The sequence below is a fragment of the Oncorhynchus tshawytscha genome, linkage group LG07 (genome assembly GCF_018296145.1).
Source record: "Oncorhynchus tshawytscha isolate Ot180627B linkage group LG07, Otsh_v2.0, whole genome shotgun sequence".
Taxonomy (NCBI): Eukaryota; Metazoa; Chordata; class Actinopteri; order Salmoniformes; family Salmonidae; genus Oncorhynchus; species Oncorhynchus tshawytscha.
The window spans coordinates 29174469-29195042 of record NC_056435.1 but is presented as its reverse complement, the minus strand read 5'-3'; the positions used below and the strand labels follow the sequence as shown (position 1 = coordinate 29195042).

The window sequence follows — 20574 nt, the reverse complement described above, 5'->3', positions numbered from 1 at the left end:
ATGATGATTCATATTCACATCACATTCTATTCTTAATAAAAATAGTAGCCTATAATAAACCTTAGATTGGCTAGTAGACTACATAACGTAAAAATAGATCATAGGAAACAAACATTTCAGCAATCCCTCAACAACTCTCTGTTCACTTGTGTCAATTTGTTTCCATTCATTATTGATTGATCAGGTAATCAAATGCATGAGACAGTTACAACCGAAACGCAATACTGATAGATGTCAGTGCAAAATGACATGTATACTTGAGATATCAAAATGAAAACATGAAGACTTTACATTACTTTTGAGTATGACAAACGTGATGCAAGTGTGGATTATTCAATTGTTGATGGGCTGTGGTAAAACTTGCTAGGAAATGGTGTGTGTAGATTCAAACATTACATTTGGAAAAACATGACAAAGTTGCCCTACAATAAACATTTTCCCCCATATTTACAAGTATCCACTACTTCAGTTCAGTTGAGCTTGCTCAACATAGCACGGCATCAACATTTTTTCAAAACCTATAACAAACACATAACCTTGCTATGAAAGAATACCAACACAATAATCTTTGGAATAGTTACATTAAACATGTTTAACACAATGAAAATGTCTGCACAGCAGAGAGTTGGGCCACATTCTCGTGCTTGTCAAAACAACCTATTTCTTAGTTGTGATTCTACCAGGTAAATTCACTGAGAACACATTCTCATTTACAGCAACAACCTGGGGAATAGTTACAGTGGAGAGGAGGGGGGGGGGTGAATGAGTCAATTGTAAACTGGGGATGATGGTATGAAGGCCAGATTGGGAATTTAGCCAGGACACCGGGGTTAACACCCCTACTCTTACGATAAGTGCCATGGGATCTTTTGTGACCACAGAGAATCAGGACACCCGTTTAACTTCCCAGCCGAAAGACGGCACCCTACACAGGGCAACGTCCCCAGGCACTGCCCTGGGGTATTGGCCGTCCAAACACCACTTCCAGCAGCATCTGGTCTCCCATCCAGGGACCAACCAGGACTAACCCTGCTTAGCTTCAGATACAAGCCAGCTGTGGGATGCAGGGTGGTATGCTGCTGGCATTGGGTTGTTTAAGTGAAACTTCCCAGACACAAATAGGAATTTCCCCAACTCTGATAGCATGTGAACACGGCATAAATGAGAACTTGGTAGTGAGGGAAGGCTCAGGACAGGATGAGGGCCCGGTTGGGAGCGTGGGATTTTAGTGAGCGGAGGTAACATCTTGCTTTCTCTGTCATTATAAGTTGGTCCTTAGTCTGTCCACATACCACTGCTTCCCATGCCTGGGACATCTAAGGACACAACAATGCATATCAATAACTTCAGATACAAACAAGGGAAATACATATTCTAAAATATGACAAGACATAATATTATGATACTTACTGGGGTTGGTGGCACTGGGTTGGAATATGCACAACTCTCTCTGGGTCCTAAACAGAAGCCCTGATCCAGAACATTCTCCTTTTTATATTCTCTCTTCATGCAAAAGGACGAGGAGTTGAGAGACGTCTCAGCCTGTAACAAAGACAAGACAAAATCCAAAATCAATGAAAATACTATAAACAACTACAGCATAACCATTTCGTCCATGTACCTTAGGACAGGGTTGGGTCAAAAACATAATGGACTGATGCCTGGAGGTGACCGTCTCTTTGCGGTCCATGACATCCAAGGCCAGAGATTTACGCACTTTCTTCATTGTAGGTCGATGCTGGAACCAAAAGGAATGGACCACATATTCAGACCATTCCATAAAACTGAAAAGCAGCATTGGTTGTTCTTAGGTGTAAACTTCCTCCTGCCATCTCATCACTCACCACCTGCTTGCGTCTTTGCTCAAGTGGACTCTCATCCGTCACGATCAGCTCAATCCCAGTCTCTTTCAAGAGGACTTCTTTCAAGTCCTCCTCGTTCGGAGTCTGAGGCTAAGAGAAAGAAAGAACACGCTTTCTCTGTGGAATATCGAATAAATTATACACACAGACAATTCAATTGCTTTCGTTGACATCTGTAGTGAATGAGGGACTCACCAGAGGCTGCAGAGGACCATACTTCTCCATGGCATTCTTGAATGGAGTTGGAGTCCGCGGGGTGTTGTCAAGATTTGACTTGTGGTTGGGTGTGATGAACCTTTACAAAAATAAAAAATGAAAACATTATATTTTGCCACAAATGAGTAATCATATTGCATCCTAATAATCACTTATTACATACAAGAAATGTGTGTGTCAATAACGACTTATTACTACATACACCGAGTTTGAGTACAGCTTGGACGCAAACACAGAGTTTTCCTTCTGTGTGAGTGGAGTCTTATCGCGGTGTAGTTGTGTGGTACCCGTGGACTTCTGACTACAGACTGGGGTAGAGGTGAGGGATGGATTCTCCAGTTCAAAGTTGTCCTGTTTGGTCCACATGTTGAGGAACTGGAAACATATTCAAAGTAAATGTGACCTCCCCGACATCCATTTGCAATCATACCATATAAATACAAATTATGGCATTTAATGTGAGGGATATAACAATTGGTAGAATGTGTTTTTGGCAACATCATTGGTGACAGTTGAAAAATATATGGCAAATTGGAAATCCAAACTGGATGCTCTTCAGAGATAGATGGGAGGGGTTGGGGGTAGCAGAAGGACGGGACTAAAAGCAACATAAGACAACTAATGTAAAACAGTGTGTACGTAAAATGTCTATAGCATGTATAAACTGGAAGTAGAAGCCTAAGTGTTGTTGCCAAATTAGTTTACGCCAATTAGGGGGAGTGGTAGGGTTAGGGGAAAATACACTGTACACTACCAGTCAAAAGTTGACACCTACTCATTCAGGGGGTTCTCTTTATTTTTACTATGTTCTACATTGTAGAATAATAGTGAAGACATCAGAAATATGAAATAGCACATGAAATCAAGTAGTAACAACAAAAAAAGTGTCAAGAGTGTGCAAAGCTGTCATCAAGACAAAGGGTACTTTGATTTGGTTACTACATGATTCCATGTGTTATTTCATAGTGTTGATGTCTTCACTATTATTCTACAATGTAGAAAAAAGTAAAGAGAAACACTGGAATGAGTAGGTGTCTTAACTTTTGACTGGTACTGTATACAGCCGGTCAAAAGGGTTTTTCTTTATTTTTACATTGTAGAATAATAGTGAAGACATCAAAACTATGAAGTAACACATATGGAATCATGTAGTAACCAAAAAAAGTCTTAAATCAAAATATATTTTGTATTTGATATTCTTCAAATAGCCACACTTTGCCTTGATGACAGCTTTGCATTCTCTCAACCAGCTTCATGAGGTAGTCACCTGGAATGCATTTCAATCAACAGATGTGCCTTCTTAACTTGTGAAATGCTTTCCTTAATACGGTTGAGCCAATCAGTTGAATTGTGACAAGGTAGGGGGGTATACAGAAGATAGCCCTATTTGGTAAAAGACCAAGTCCATATTATGGCAAGAACAGCTCAAATAAGCAAAGAGAAACGACAGTGCATCATTACTTTAAGACATGAAGGTCAGGCAATGTGGAAAATTTCAAGAACTTTCAAAGTTTCCTCAAGTGCAGTTGCAAAAACAATCATGACTCTTGAGAGGACCACCACAGGAATGACCCAGAGTTACCTCTGCTGCAGAGGAGTTACCAGCCCAAATAAATGCTTCAGAGTTCAAGTAAGAGACACATCTCAACTAGAGGTCGACCGAATATGATTTTTCAACACCAATACCGATTATTGTCAAAGAATATATATTTATTTGTAATAATGACAATTACAACAATACTGAATGACTTATTTTAACTTAATATAATACATCAATAAAATCAATTTAGCCTCAAATAAATAATGAAACATGTTCAATTTGGTTTAAATAATGCAAAAACAAAGTGTTGGAGAAGAAAGTAAAAGTGCAATATGTGCCATGTAAGAAAGCGAAGTTCCTTGCTCAGAACATGAGAACATATGAAAGCTGGTGGTTCCTTTTAACTTGAGTCTTCGATATTCCCAGATAAGAAGTTTTAGGTTGTGGTTATTATAGGAATTGAAGGACTATTTCTTTCTATACGATTTGTATTTCATATACTTTTGACTATTGGATGTTCTTATAGGCACTATAGTATTGCCAGTGTAACAGTATACCTTCCATCCCTCTCCTCGCTCCTACCTGGGCTCGAACCAGGAACACATCGACAACAGCCACCCTCGAAGCAGCGTTACCCATGCAGAGCGGGGTAAAGGGGAACAATTACTCCAACTCTCAGAGCGAGTGACGTTTGAAACAATATTAGCGCGCACTCCGCTAACTAGCTAGCCATTTCACGTCGGTTACACCAGCCTAATCTCGAGAGTTGATCAGCTTGAAGTCATAAACAGTACAATGCTTGAAGCACAGCGACGAGCTGCTGCCAAAACGCATGAAAGTGCTGTTTGAATGAATGCTTACGAGCCTGCTGGTGCCTACCATCGCTCAGTCAGACTGCTCTATTAAATCATAGAGTTAATTATAACACACAGAAATACGAGCCTTAGGTCATTAATATGGTCGAATCCGGAAACTATCCTCTCGAAAACAAAACGTTTATTCTTCCAGTGAAATACAGAACCGTTCCGTATTTTATCTAACAGGTGGCATCCATAAGTCTAAATATTCCTGTTACATTGCACAACCTTCAATGTTATGTCAATTAAGTAAAATTCTGGCAAATTAGTACGCAACGAGCCAGGCAGCCCAAACTGTTGCATATACCCTGACTGTGTGCAATGAACGCAAGAGAAGTGACACAATTTCACCTGGTTAATATTGCCTGTTAACCTGGATTTCTTTTAGCTAAATATGCAGGTTTAAAAATATATACTTCTGTGTATTGATTTCAAGAAAGGCATTGATGTTTATGGTTATGGTTAGGTACAGTTGTGAAACGATTGTGCTTGTTTCGCAAATGCGCTTTTGTTAAACCATCCTCCGTTTGGCGAAGTTGGCTGTCTTTGTTAGGAAGAAATGGTCTTCACACAGTTAGCAACGAGCCATGCGGCCCAAACTGCTGCATATACCCCAACTATGCTTGCACAGAACACAAGAGAAGTGACAATTTTCCTAGTTAAAAGAAATTCATGTTAACAGGCAATATTAACTAAATATGCCAGTTTAAAAAAATATATACTTCTGTGTATTGATTTTAAGAAAGGCATTGATGTTTATGGTTAGGTACACGTTGGAGCAACGACAGTCCTGTTTCGTGAATGCGCACCGCATCGATTATATGCAACGCAGTACACGCTAGATAAACTAGTAATATCATCAACCATGTGTAGTTAACTAGTGATTATGATTGATTGATTGTTTTTTATAAGATAAGTTGCTAGCTAGCATTAAACTTATCTTGGCTTCTTACTGCATTTGCGTGACAGGCAGGCTCCTCATGGAGTGCAATGTAAAGCAGGTGGTTAGAGCGTTGAACTAGTTAACTGTAAGGTTGCAAGATTGAATCCCCAAGCTGACAAGGTAAAAATCTGTTGTTCTGCCCCTGAACAAGGGAGTTAACCCACCGTTCCTAGGCCGTCATTGAAAATAAGAATGTGTTCTTAACTGACTTGCCTAGTTAAATATGTGTATAAAAAAAACATGTTTTAATATTTTTTTTTTAAATTATTATATATATATATTTTTTTATACCGATTTCCAACTGTTATGAAAACTTGAAATCGGCCATTTCGAACCCACAAATGCTGATGCTCAACTAGTCTAAAGGCCAGTTTTATTGCTTCTTCAAATCAGAGAAACAGTTTTCAGCTGTGCTAACAATTGCAAAAGGTTTTTTAAAAGATCAATTAGCCTTTTAAAATGATAAACTTGGATTAGCTAACAACGCACCACACACAGGAGTGATGGTTGATGATAATGGGCCTCTGTACGTCTATGTAGATATTCCATTTACTTTTAAAATCAGCCGTTTCCAGCTACAATAGTCATTAATATTGGCACTGTATTTATGATCAATCTGATGTTATTTTAAATGGACTAAAATGTGCATTTCTAAGTGACCCCAAAGTTTTGAATGGTAGTGTGTGTGAGATAAATATATCTACATACACACATAATTCTGTACAAAGTAAAAGGCACTGATGAGTCATCTCACTGTGTGTTAGGTCATGGTGGTCGAGCGATTACCTGTGAGGGAGAGAAGGGCAGGACCTTGACCGGGGTGCTCTTGGGGGTCCTGGAATAGTTGGAGTCAGGAGACAGAGCGATGCGACGGCGGCTGCGGCGGGTCAGTATGGAGGGTGGAGTGATTCCTCCAGGGGAGATGGGGATCAGCTCTCCCCGGTTGCCCTTGCTCAGCTCCTGCAGGGTGCTGCCCTCCAGACGGAACTGGGTCCGCTCTGGGCTCTGGCTCTCCTCAGGCAGATCAAAGACAGACATGTTGCACCATCCATCTAGGTCCTGGTGGAGGGCAAGAAACAGTTCATGAAATATAATTTCCCAAGCTAGGTCTGCCCCAAATCTAGTCATACTCTGCATCTTGTTTTACATACAGTGGGGCAAAAATGTATTTAGTCAGCCACCAATTGTGCAAGTTCTCCCACTTAAAAAGATGAGAGGCCTGTAATTTTCATCATAGGTACACTTCAACTATGACAGACAAAATTAGAAAGAAAAAAAAAATCCAGAAAATCACATTGTAGGATTTTTAATGAATTTATTTGCAAATTATGGTGGAAAGTAAGTATTAACGTCGTGAAACTAAGAAGACTGAGGTATTACAACCCATCCAGAACTCTTACCCCATCCACCATATCCATCACCTCCTTTAAGCTTGAGCCGTTGGGAGAGAGGAAGCCTGAGCTGTCCACCACCCAGCTATTGGTATTCAGCTCACGTCCTGGGGTGTCTGGCTCACTTTTGGGTGTCTTTGACTGTTGAGGAGAGACAGCCTTGTGGGAGCCTGCTTCCCTTGGTCCGCCTCTCACAGTGGATGTAATGGTATTCTCCTGTACGGGCAACATAAGCTTGAAAATCAGCATGAGAGAGAGAAGTAAAGATGAACTGAATATGAATGAACACAAACAGCTACGGGAACAATGTGTTCTACCTTGAAAAACAGCATAGGTTGGTGATATTTTAACACGCTCTGCATCTACTACACTATATATTTGTCACACAAAACACTACAGTTTATCTGCCCTTTACCCCCACATAGAAGATAGCCGGCATCCAGTGTTTGAATTCTTACCAGCAGTGTAGTGTCTTGGTCTGAATCCCTCTCCATAGAACCATCATAGTCCATCTGTAGAAACATAACAAATCCTGTTTCACATCTCAACATTCAAATAACGATTACAGTACACAGATGTCAAGCGGAACCTACAGTTTAAGTCAGAAGATTAAATGTATTTAAACTCAGTTTCACAATTCCTGACATTTAATCCTAGTAAAAAACATCCCTGTTTTAGGTCAGTTAGGATCACCACTATTTTAAGAATGTGAAATGTTAGAATAACAGCCGTGAGAATGAATTATTTCAGCTATTATTTATTTCAGCACATTCCCAGTGAGTCAGAAGTTTACATACACTCAATTAGTATTTGGTAGCATTGCCTATAAATTGTTTAACTTGTGTCAAACATTTTGGGTAGCCTTCCACAAGCTTCCCACATGTTGGGTAAATTTTGGACCATTCCTCTTGACAGAGCTGGTGTAACTGAGTCAGATTTGTAGGCCTCTTTGCTCGCACACGCTTTTTCAGTTCTGCCTACACATGTTCTATATGATTGAGGTCAGGGCTTTGTGATGGCAACTCCAATACCGTGGCTTTGTTGTCCTTAAGCCATTTGCCACATCTTTGGAAGTATGCTTGGGGTCATTGTTCATTTGGAAGACCCATTTGCGACCAAGCTTTAACTTCTTGACTGATGCCTTGAAAAATGTTGCTTCAATATATCCACATAGTTTTTCTGCCTCATGATGCCATCTATTTTGTGAAGTGCACCAGACCCTCCAGTAGCAAAGCACCCCCACAACATGCTGCCGCCACCCCCGTGCTTCACGGTTGGGATGGTGTTCTTCAGCTTGCAAGCCTCCCCCTTTTTCCTCCAAACATAACGATGGTCATTATGGCCAAATAGTTCTATTTTTGTTTCATCATACCAGAGGACATTTCTCCAAAAAGTACAATCTTTGTCCCCATGTGCAGATGCAAACATGTATCTCACTGATCATCCCTAAAGCCAACACCTCATTTGGCCGCCTTTCCTTCTAGTTCTCTGCTGCCTGTGACTGGAACGAATTGCAAAAATCGCTGAAGTTGGAGACTTTTATCTCCCTCACCAACTTCAAACATCTGCTATCTGAGCAGTTAACCGATCGCTGCACATAGTCCATCGGTAAATAGCCCACCCATTTTTACCTACCTCATCCCCATACTGTTTTTATTTATTTACTTTTCTGCTCTTTTGCACACCAATATCTCTACCTGTACATGACAATCTGATCATTTATCACTCCAGTGTTATTAATCTGCAAAATTGTAATTATTTGCCTACCTCCTCATGCCTTTTGCACACAATGTATATAGACTTTTTTTCTACTGTGTTATTGACTTGTTAATTGTTTACTCCATGTGTAACTCTGTGTTGTCTGTTCACACTGCTATGCTTTATCTTGGCCAGGTCGCAGTTGCAAATGAGAACTTGTTCTCAACTAGCCTACCTGGTGAAATAAAAATAAATTTAAAAAACGTAGTCTGACTTTTTATGACAATTTTGGAGCAGTGGCTTCTTCCTTGCTGAGAGTCCTTTCAGGTTATGTCGATATAGGACTTGTTTTACTGTGGATATAGATACAGTACTTTTGTACCCGTTTCAACCGGCATCTTCACAAGGTCCTTTGCTGTTGTTCTGGGATTGATTTGCACTTTTTGCACCAAAGTACGTTCATCTCTAGGAGACAGAAAGAGTCTCCTTCCTGAGTGGTATGACGGCTGCGTGGTCAGATGGTGTTTATACTTGCGTACTATTGTTTGTACAGATGAACGTGGTACCGTCAGGCGTTTGGAAATTGCTCCCAAGGATCAACCAGACTTGTAGAGGTCTTTTTTTCTGAGGTCTAGGCTGATTTCTTTTGATTTTCCCATGATGTCAAGCAAAGAGGCACCAAGTTTGAAGGTAGACCTTGAAATACATTCACAGGTACACCTCCAATTGACTCAAATGATGTCAATTAACCTATCAGAAGCTTTTTAAAGCCATGACATCTTTTCTGGAATTTTCCAACTGTTTAAAGGCACAGTCAACTTAGTGTACGTAAACTTCTGACCCACTGGAATTGTAACACAGTGAAAGTGAAATAAGTGAAATAATCTGTCTGTAAACAATTGTTGTAAAAATGACTTGTGTCATGCACAAAGTAGATGTCCTAACTTACTTGCCAAAACTATAGTTTGTTAACAAGAAATGTGTGGAGTGGTTGAAAAACAAGTTTTAATGACTAACCTAAGTGTATGTAAACTTCCGACTTCAACTGTACCTGCTGATCTTTACTGTGGTGGCCCATGCCCTCCTCGGCTTCCACCTGATGATGCTTCAGAGTAGGATCCACCCCACTAAAGAAGCCCATCTCAACCCTACGCTTGATGGTTGAGTTCCAGCGGTTCTTCACAGCATTATCTGTCCTGGAAGGGTACATTTGAACATAATGTTGTAGTAATGAAGATGTGGAGTACGAAGGTTAACTAATGATGTGGAACAAAATGCTGTTCCTAAATGTCACCAATCCATTCAAATTGATCACCCCCCCATCTAGCTTCAGAGTTTGTTCTGTTAGGTGACCTAAACTGAGATATGCTTAACTCCCCAGCAGTCCTACAATCTAAGCTAGATGCCCTCAATCTTACACAAATCATCAAGGAACCCACCAGGTACAACCCTAAATCTGTAAACAAGGGCACCCTCATAGACCTTATCCTGACCAACTGGCCCTCCAAATACACCTCCGCTGTCTTCAATCAGGATCTCAGTGTTCACTGCCTCATTGACTGTATCCGCTACGGATCCGCAGTCAAACGACCACCCCTAATCACTGTCAAACGCTCCCTAACACACTTCTGCGAGCAGGCCTTTCTAATCAACCTGGCCCAGGTATCCTGGAAGGATATTGACCTCATCCCGTCAGTTGAGGATGCCTGGTCATTCTTTAAAAGTAACTTCCTCACCATCTTAGATAAGCATGCTCCGTTCAAAAAAATGCAGAACTATGAACAGATAGAGCCCCTGGTTCACTCCAGACCTGACTGCCCTCGACCAGCACAAAAACATTCTGTGGCGGACTGCAATAGCATCGAATAGCATCTAATAGTCCCCACAATATGCAACTGTTCAGGGAAGTCAGGAACCAATACACGCAGTCAGGAAAGCAAAGGCCAGCTTTTTCAAGCAGAAATTTGCATCCTGTAGCTCTAACTCCAAAAAGTTCTGGGACACTATAAAAGCCCATGAAGAACAAGAGCACCTCCTCCCAGCTGCCCACTGCACTGAAGCTAGGTAACACGGTCACCACCGATAAATCCATGATAATCGAAAACTTCAACAAGCATTTCTCAACGGCTGGCCTGGAAAGCTGCCGTAGTCATCCCCCTCTTCAAAGGGGGAGACACCCTGGACCCAAACTGTTACAGACCTGTATCCATCCTGCCCTGCCTATCTAAGGTCCTATCTAAGGTCTAAAGCCAAGTCAACAAACAGATCACTGACCATCTCGAATCCCACCGTACCTTCTCCGCTGTGCAATCTGGTTTCCGAGCCGGTCACGGGTGCACCTCAGCCACGCTCAAGGTACTAAAGAAAATCATAGCCGGCATCGATAAAAGTACTGTGCAGCCGTCTTCATCGACCTGGCCAAGGCTTTCGACTCTGTCAATCACCATATTCTTATCGGCAGACTCAGTAGCCTCAGTTTTTCTAATGACTGCCTTGCCTGGTTCACCAACTACTTTGCAGACAGAGTTCAGTGTGTCAAATCGAAGGGCATGTTGTCCGGTCCTCTGGCAGTCTCTATGGGGGTGCCACAGGGTTCAATTCTCGGGCCGACTCTTTTCTCTGTATATGTCAATGATGTCGCTCTTGCTGCGGGCGATTCCCTGATACACCTCTATGCAGACGACATCATTCTGTATACTTCTGGCCTTTCCTGGGACACTGTGCTATGTAACCTCCAAACGAGCTTCAACGCCATACAACACTCCTTCCGGGGCCTCCAACTGCTCTTAAAAACGCTAGTAAAACCAAATGCATGCTTTTCAACCGTTCGCTGCCTGTACCCGCACACCCGACTAGCATCACCACCCTGGATGGTTCCGACCTAGAATATGTGGACATCTATAAGTACCTAGGTGTCTGGCTAGACTGTAAACTCTCCTTCCAGACTCATATCAAACATCTCCAATCCAAAATCAAATCTAGAATCTGCTTTCTATTTCGCAACAAAGCCTCCTTCACTCACAACGCCAAACTTACCCTAGTAAAACTGACTATCCTACCGATCCTCGACTTCGGCGATGTCATCTACAAAATGGCTTCCAATACTCTACTCAGCAAACTGGATGCAGTTTATCACAGTGCCATCCGCTTTGTTACTAAAGCACCTTATACCACCCACCACTGCGACCTGTAATCTCTAGTCGGCTGGCCCTCGCTACATATTCGTCGCCAGACCCACTGGCTCCAGGTCATCTACAAGTCCATGCTAGGTAAAGCTCCACCTTATCTCAGTTCACTGGTCACGATGGCAACACCCACCCGTAGCACGCGCTCCAGCAGGTGTATCTCACTGATCATCCCTAAAGCCAACACCTCATTTGGCCGCCTTTCCTTCTAGTTCTCTGCTGCCTGTGACTGGAACGAATTGCAAAAATCGTTGAAGTTGGAGACTTTTATCTCCCTCACCAACTTCAAACATCTGCTATCTGAGCAGCTAACCGATCGCTGCAGCTGTACATAGTCCATCGGTAAATAGCCCACCCAATTTACCTACCTCATTCCCATACGGTTTTTATTTATTTACCCTTCTGCTCTTTTCCACACCAGTATCTCTACCTGCACATGACCATCTGATCATTTATCACTCCAGTGTTAATCTGCTAAAATTGTAATTATTCACCTACCTCCTTATGCCTTTTGCACACAATGTATATAGACTCCTTTTTTTCTGTGTTATTGACTTTTTTTTATTGTTTACTCCATGTGTAACTGTGTTTCTGTCTGTTCACACTGCTATGCTTTATCTTGGCCAGGTCGCAGTTGTAAATGAGAACTTGTTCTCAACTAGCCTACCTGGTTAAATAAATAAACAAAATTACAAAAAAAATTGCATTCATCACAAAATATGTTCAGAGTGATCCTGACATTTCAGCACAGACATGGTAGAGGGATTCTCTTAGCTGGAGTACCAGTCAATATAGTTACCTTCCGGGGAGGAGCTTGGCAATCTCGGCCCAGCGGTTTCCCAGCATGCAGTGGGCCTTGTAGATAATGAGGTCTTCCTCTTTAGTCCAGGACGACTTCTTCACATCCGGGTTGAGGTGGTTGTGCCAGCGTTCCCTGCACTGCTTCCCCACACGGCCCTTCAGGTGCTTAGCCACTATGGCCCATTGCTTGTTGCCATACCTTTTCACCAGTTGTATCACCTGTGGAGAGGAATGCAGGGTTGAAGTTTGTCTGGAAATGTGGCTCCATGTCTGCAGTACAAGACAGGAGTCAAAGCAGCCAGTGGAAGGTATATTTCCCTCTTGTTGTACAACAAACATGATTCTGAGATCTGACTGGACGACTGTTGATAGAACTCAACTTTGCTGTCACAAAGAAGTCTAGTAGAACTCAAAATTTTATTAGTCACACACGCCGAATACAACAGGTAGATCTTACAGTGAAATGCTTACGAGCACATAACCAACAATGCAGTTTAAAAATAATATGAATAAGAGATAAAAGTAACAAGTAATTAAAAGAGCAGCAGTAAAGCACATACTTTCTTCCAACACTGTGTTTTTGCATTATTTAAATCAAATGTAACATTTTTCATTATTTATTTGACACTAAATTGATTTATTATATTACGTTAAAATAAGTGTTCATTATGTATTGTTGTAATTGTCCTTATTACAAATATATAAATCAGCTGATTAAATCGGAATCAGCTTTTTTTGGTCCTCCAATAAATCTGTATCGCTATCGGCGTTGAAAAAAATCATAAAATCGGTCAACCTCTACTCTGTAGTGCCTTGAAGTTAGAGGCCGAGCAGTTGCCAAACCAGGCAGTGATGCAACTGGTCAGAATGCTCTCGATGGTGCAGCTGTAGAACCTTCTGAGGATCTAAGGACCCATGCCAAATCTTTTCAGTCTCCTGAGGGGGAATAGGTTTTGTCGTGCCCTCTTCACAACTGTCTTGGTATGCTTGGACCATGTTAATTAGTTGGTGATGTGGACACCAAGGAACTTGAAGCTCTCAACCTGCTCCACTGCAGCCCTGTCGATGAGAATGAGGGCGTGCTCGGTCCTCTTCTCCTGTAGTCCACAATCACCTCCTTTGTCCTGATCACATTGAAGGAGAGGTTGTTGTCCTGGCACCACACGGCCAGGTCTCTTACCTCCTCCCTATAGGCTGTCTCGTTGTTGTTGGTGATCAGGCCTACCACTATTGTGTCATCGGCAAACTTGATGGTGTTGGAGTCATGCAGTCATGCGTGAACAGGGAGTACAGGAGGGGACTGAGCACGCACCCCTGAGGGGCCCCCGTGTTGAGGATCAGCATGGAGGATGTTTTGTTAACTACCCTTACCACCTGGGGGCAGCCCGTCAGGAAGTCCAGGATCCAGTTGCAGAGGGAAATGTTTAGTCCCAGGGTCCTTAGCTTATTGATGAGCTTTGGAGGGCACTATGGTGTTGAACGCTGAGCTGTAGTCAGTGAATAGCCTTCTCACATAGGTGTTCCTTTTGTCCAGATTGGAAAGGACAGTGTGGAGTGCAATAGAGATTGCATCATCTGTGGATCTGATAAGGCAGTATGCAAATTGGAGTAGGTCTAGGGTTTCTGGGATAATGGTGTTGATGTGAGCCATGACCAGCCTTTCAAAGCACTTCATGGCTACAGACGTGAGTACTACGGGTCGGTAGTCATTTAGGCAGGTTACCTTAGTGTTCTTGGGCACAGGCACTATGGTGGTCTGTTTTAAACATGTTAGTATTACAGACTCAGAAAGGGAGAGATTGAAAATGTCAGTGAAGACACTTGCCAGTTGGTCAGGGCATGCTCGTAGTACACATCCGGGTAATCCGTCTGGCCCAGCGGCCTTGTGAGTGTTGACCAGTTTAAAAAGGTCTTTCTCACATCGGCTGTGGAGAGCGTGATCGCACAGTCTTCCGGAACAGCTGGTGCTCTCAAGCATGTTTCAGTGTCATTTGCCTCGAAACGAGCATAGAAGTAGCTGAGCTCGTCTGGTAAGCTCGTGTCACTGGGCAGTTCTCGGCTCTGCTCCCTTTGTAGTCTGTAATGGTTTGCAAGCCCTGCCACATCCGACGAGCGTCAGAGCTGGTGTGTTACGATTCGATCTTAGTCCTGTATTGGTTCGTCGGAGGGCATAGCGGGATTTCTTCCAGGTTAGAGTCCCGCTCCTTGAAAGCGGCAGCTCTACCCTTTAGCTCAGTGTGGATGTTGCCTGTAATCCATGGCTTCTGGTTGGGGTATGTACATAGGGTCACTGTGGGGACGACGTCATCGATGCACTTACTGATGAATCCAAAGACTGATGTGGTGTACTCCTCAATGCTATCAGAGGAATCCAGGAACATATTCCAGTCTGTGCTAGCAAAACAGTCCTGAAGCTTAGCATCTGCTTCACCTGACCACTTTTTTTATTGATTGAGTCACTGGTGCTTCCTGCTTTAATTTTTGCTTGTAAGCAGGAGGATAGAAATATGGTCAGATTCGCTAAATGGAGGGCAAGCGAGAGCTTTGTATGCGTCTGTGTGTGGAGTAAAGGTGGGCCAGAGGTTTTTTTTCCCCCTTTGGTTGCACATTTAACATGCTGATAGAAATGTTGTACAACGGATTTAAGTTTACCTGCATTAAAGTCCCCAGCAACTAGGAGTGCCGCCTCTGGGTGAGCGTTTTCCTGTTTGCTTATGGCGGAATAGAGTCCATTCAGTGCAGTCTTAGCGCCAGCATCAGTCTGTGGTATGTAAACAGCTACGAAAACTACAGATGAAAACTCTAGGTAGATAGTGTAGTCTACAGCTTAACATGATACTCTACCTCAGGCAAGCAAAAGCTGGAGACTTCCTTAGAGACTTCCTTAGCTGTTATTTACAAAAATACATAGTCTGTCACCCCTCGTCTTACCAGACGCCGCTGTTCTTTCCTGCCGATACAGCGTATAACCAGACGGCTGCATGTTGATAATGCCGTTCAGCCACAACTCCGTGAAGCATAAGCTATTACAGTTTTGAATGTCCCGTTGGTAATTTAATCTTCCGCATAGGTCATCGATTTGATTTTCCAAAGATTGCACGTTTGCTAGCAGAATGGAAGGAAGTGGAGGTTTATTCGATCGCCTACGAATTCTCAGAAGGTAGCCCGCCCTCCGGCCCCTTTTTCTCCACCTTCTTTTCTCACAAATGACGGGGATCTGGGCCTGTTCCCGGGAAAGCAGTATATCATTCACGTTGGGCTCTTTAAAGGAAATAAAGTATTCTGCCAATTACATGGTGAGCAATCGCAGTTCTGATGTCGAGCAGTTCTTTTTGGTCATAAGACAGTAGCAGCAACATTATGTACAAAATAAGTTACAAACACAAAGAAACAAACAAAATAACACAATTGGTTAGGAATACGTAAAACATCTGCCTTGTTCTCCGGCACCATCTTATTATCTGAACTGATTGCAAGGTTCGTACAGACAGTGCCAAGTCAAATTAAAGAACTTTCATGTACTTTTCAAGCACTAATATTTACTTTCAAGGACCATCAAGTTGCAATAGTTCCTATAATGCAATTGTTTCTTGTCGCCACTTGATGGCAGTATTTCATCACAGCCACATAAAAAAAATCTAATTACATCACTACTTTACAAGATCTACTCAATAATTTCACTACATACATGAACAGTAAGTCAGTAACTGATGATGTTGTAATTTGAGTATTGATCAGCACAGTTTTGGGGCCTACTGGTGAACACACATTTCCTATTCGCATTACTACACAATTCCAGCTTAATGACTATTGTATTTTCATTGGGTATTTGGGTTTCTACTACTTAATAGCTATGAAAAAGCAACTAGCTTCCTTCCGACTGGCATCTTTAGTGTCGCCGGTCGGGAGAAGGGCCGGGTGGGCTGTGTGAGGAAAACGGACACCGGAATAGCAGGAGCATGGCTGCCGCTTGATAAAGCAGCAGCCAGGCGCTCCTGTGAATGAGGCGATTGGTAAACAAAGCTCTGGAGTTTGTTGCAGAGAAAAAGCCACAATGTAGAACTGCCACCAGCGCAGGATGCAGCCTTGTCCCTTCAGGTGGCTCTTCAGGGCCGATGCACCCACGCTCGCAATGTCAAAGTCTGATGCATTTTTTGCACCTTACACAATGTGGGGTGGTTGGGTCCAGTGATGTAGTGGTAAAAAAAAGGTGGGTAAACTATAATGAACAAAAATATAAATTCTCAAATGACTGCCCCACCTTTCCTTCATGTTCTCTGCTGCCAATGACTGGAGCGAATTTCAAAAAATGACTGAAGCTGGAGACTCTTATATCCCTCACTAACTTTAAGCATTAGCTGTCAGAGCAGAACAGATCATTGCACCTGTACATAGCCCATCCAACTACCTCATCCCCATATTGTTTTTTTCTCTCCTTTGCACCCCAGTATCTCTACTTGCACATTCATCTTCTGCACATCTATCACTCCAGTGTTAATTGCTAAATTGTAATTACTTCACCACTATGGCCTATTTATTGCCTCACCTCCCTAATCTTACCTCATTTGCACACACTGTATATATATTTTTTCTATTGTGTTATTGACTGTGTTTGTTTTTTCCATGTGTAACTATGTGTTGTTGTTTGTGTCGCACTGCTTTGCTTTATCTTGGCCAGGTCACAGTTGTAAATGAGAACATGTTCTCAACTGGCCTACCTGGTTAAAATATATATATATATATATATTTTTAAATAAATAAAACACAACATGTAAAGTTTTGGTCCCATGTTTCATGAGCTGAAATAAAAGATCCCAGAAATTCTCCATACGCACAAAAGGCTGGATTGAATCTACATTTGCCTGACATTTTAGCTATCGATGTGACCTTTGGTGGCGCCTAATCAGTCAGTTCTGTACCTGCCTGGCTGAGTGGCAGTGTGGGTGGAATGATCAAGCTAGCCTGGCAACCAGAGCACGAAACACATGAGGAAATAAAACTGGGTAGTCTGCTTGAAAAATAAAGACAAATCCATTTTTCTAATTTTTCTCATAAACATCTGTTCTCTTATTTTAATTTGAGAAAATGTTTGATTTTCAAAGTATTCCTGTACTTGAATTTCAGAGTGCCAAATTCAAGTACTTTAAGCACCTTGTGTGAACCCTGTGATTGTAGAATGGTCACCATCACACCACTTACCTTCTCGTCCTCTTCTTTGGTCCAGGGCCCTTTAACCAGATCTGGATCCAGAACCTTCAACCAGCGGTGCTGGCACTGGTGTTCTGAGCGATTCTGTGCAGAAGGGTTACCAAACAGTTAATGATTTCATGCAATAGAAACCACACAACCCTTCAGACAGTAAATTGGAGTCTTTTCTATTTATATTATAGATATCTATCTATAAAACGCTTCAGTTGTATTATTTGCATTGTCAACTGGATATTACAGAACATATACTGTAATCTCTCGATATAACTCACCAGTAAAAAACTGGCTATGTGTTTCCAGTCATTTGGTCCCAGGCTTTGGACCAATGCTTTCAGATTGTCATCCTGAGAATAAAGGACAGCCATTTTATGAAGAGCAAAGTAGCCAACTCATCCTCACTTGCTGCAAATAACCAACCATGTCCCCCTGATCTATAAATTAACTCACCTCCTCTTGTGTCCATTTCACTTTGACCTTTCCACAGTCTCTCTGTTCAGCCACATCAGAGTCGGTGTCCTGATACATAGCTTCCTCCCCATCCTCTCTGAAAAGACAAGCAACCAGTCAACTGGGTGTGGTAGAGATCAATGCAGAGATTATCGAGAGCATTCTTTCTTTAACAGAAACTGACCAGCCCCCAAATCTAGTATGCATGCATTCTATTCCCTGAAAAGTAGATGACATGGGTGGGTCGCATACTTAAATTGTCACACAATACATTTTTGATTCACTAGCTACATACTACAGCCAGATTCAGTTAACTAAACGTTTGTGGCCGACATTTCGAGCTTTCCGATTAAACCGGTATGTATTAGAAAATTCCTTGGATACATTTGTTTCATGACATTTGGCTAGCTAACGTTCAAAACATCTGACATCACCCCTGGTAGGGTTACAAAAGCGCATTCAAATCACGTAAACGCGCAAAAATAATCAAGGACATCCAGTAATCTCAGAAATGATAAATGGTGCATTGATCCCTGTCCTATTGAAAACATAGGAAGTGGAGTCGACAGTGATATTTGTCCAACAGCTGCTGTAACCTTAACAAAGTTAGAATCTGATTACTTACCCGCGCAACCACCAGGACATTTATCTTCGTTTTACCACCAAAGCCCTTGACAAAAATATACAATTGTATTTTAGCTAACCACGTCGTGCATAGATTCCAAAACTATATACCACGAGCAAATCTGTGTTTTTTGTAGTATATAGTCCATGAAACTGTTTGTCGGAGGGCTGGGTACGCTGACGTTAGTCCGCGCTCCAGTTTCTATCTCGCGCGCTTCTTTTTACTTCTTCTTCTTCTTCTTCTTCTTCTTCTTCTTCTTCTTCTTCTTCTTCTTCTTCTTTGATATCATGGCGGTCCGCAAACAAACGTTTAAAGTGCATGCCGCCACCTACTGTATTGGAATGTACGATCAATAATAATATGCCCAATTCTGTACTACCGTGAAAATAATCATCTCAGCCAAATAAATCCCTACTTCTACGTTGTTGCCTTTCCATCAGCACTGGGGAGCCTAAATAAATCTGCACCGTTGGAAAGCTAGAATTCATCTCTCCTGAGTGGCGCAGTGGTCAAAGGCACTGCATATCAGTGCTTGGAGCGTCACCACAGACACCCTGGTTCAAATCCAGGCTGTATCAAATCAAATCGTCTTACAGCCTCAAAATATGATACATCATGACTGTTCCATTTTCTCTAAGCCTCTCTATGCACCTGGCATCCACCAAATACTGCACTTTGTTCTCCCCCACAATTACAGCAAATTAACCTTCACATTGCTTCCACATTCACTGTAATCATGTTTCCCTCCACACTTGGCACAACTTTTCTTTCCTTTACATTCAGCAGTTACAAGTCCCATTCTTCGGGCATTTAAAACACCACAGTGCATATAGAACAAATTCTCTAACAGGATTCCATAGATTCAATATCTGTACTTTTCCCAGCAAAACATTCTCAAACCTCAGTATCACTGATAAGCTTTCACTTCTTTGCGCCTCTATCCTACTGATCAAACTTTTGGCCTCAATCACTCTGCCTCCGTTCACATTTTCTTCAATGTCATCTGTGGTATTAGATATCGGACCCCAGTGTTGACTCCCTTCAATCTAGCATAAGCACCAGGGACGTGGCTTTTAATCTTCTTCCCATGAACCTTTTCCATTTGCAGAATTTTCCCTTGCTGAGCCTGGCTACCACTTAGTATTATCAATCTACCATTTCCAATTAACCCGGCTAGTTTAACTTCACCTCTCTTTCTCTATGACATCAGTCGGATAAGGCGTAAATGAGGCCCTATGGTCTCATCAAGCACCATCACAACTTTCAACTCCGACACATTATTATTCTTGCTTCCTACCTTGACCCTCTTTTTGCTTTCCACACTAGACGCACCACTGATTTCAGTATCATGATCTCTCTTCTTCCTGTCTTTCCACTACAGACCATTCAGATCCTTGACAATCATCCTCCCGCTCCATATCATCAGAACGGTCACCCATATTGGTCGCATTCCAGCACAGCTGTTGCTTCTCCAACGTTCTCTCCATTTCGTCCACACTACTCGCTGCCATTTCAAGCCGATGCTGCGTGTCTCCTCAGCATCATTCATTTCTCTCTCGAGCGATTCTTTTCTCGCAGACTCTCACAGCTTTCCCTGAGTGACGTAACCAGAGGTGTGCGCGCAGAATTGTGATCCTATCCTATGAATAGGTCAAGGGGCAGAAATATTTTTATTCCAAAGTGACTTCTTACAATGTTGTGTCTGTGTAATTATAGTCTACAGAATACACTGTTGATCATATCTATGCATACATACAATAAGAGAGAAATGCGCGCTTTTCTAACAAATTATTCACCCCTG

General features: G+C 42.2%; 1 protein-coding gene across 2 annotated transcripts; it reads right to left on the bottom strand.

Moving 5' to 3' along the window:
* Positions 1–961: 961 nt before the first annotated feature.
* LOC112254334 (myb-related protein B) lies at positions 962–20315 on the bottom strand. 2 transcript variants are annotated; one of them, XM_042324258.1, is made up of 15 exons: positions 20071–20315; positions 18149–18245; positions 17974–18045; positions 17693–17785; positions 12492–12712; positions 9559–9703; positions 7268–7321; positions 6819–7025; positions 6205–6477; positions 2281–2453; positions 2058–2157; positions 1845–1952; positions 1622–1738; positions 1411–1542; positions 962–1316 (listed from the first exon to the last, which is right to left on the bottom strand). In XM_042324258.1, the coding sequence occupies exons 1-15, from the start codon at positions 20157–20159 to the stop codon at positions 1188–1190; spliced, it is 2010 nt and encodes a 669-aa protein (XP_042180192.1). In that variant the 5' UTR covers positions 20160–20315; the 3' UTR covers positions 962–1187. The 2 variants fall into 2 exon arrangements, with proteins under 2 accessions (XP_042180192.1, XP_024282548.1); XM_024426780.2 differs by lacking the exon at positions 20071–20315 and adding an exon at positions 18774–19018.
* Between the last annotated feature and the right edge of the window lie 259 nt (positions 20316–20574).

Bases quoted from the DNA above. Each gene is read 5' to 3' on its own strand.
- LOC112254334 (XM_042324258.1), bottom strand. From the start codon at position 20,159: ATGGTCTGTAGTGGAAAGACAGGAAGAAGAGAGATCATGATACTGAAA. The intron at 6,478-6,818 runs GTAAGAGTTCTG...GCCCTCCACCAG, and splicing joins TGATGGATATGGTGGATGGG to GACCTAGATGGATGGTGCAA. The intron at 1,953-2,057 runs GTGAGTCCCTCA...TCTTTCTCTTAG, and splicing joins ATGGTCCTCTGCAGCCTCTG to CCTCAGACTCCGAACGAGGA.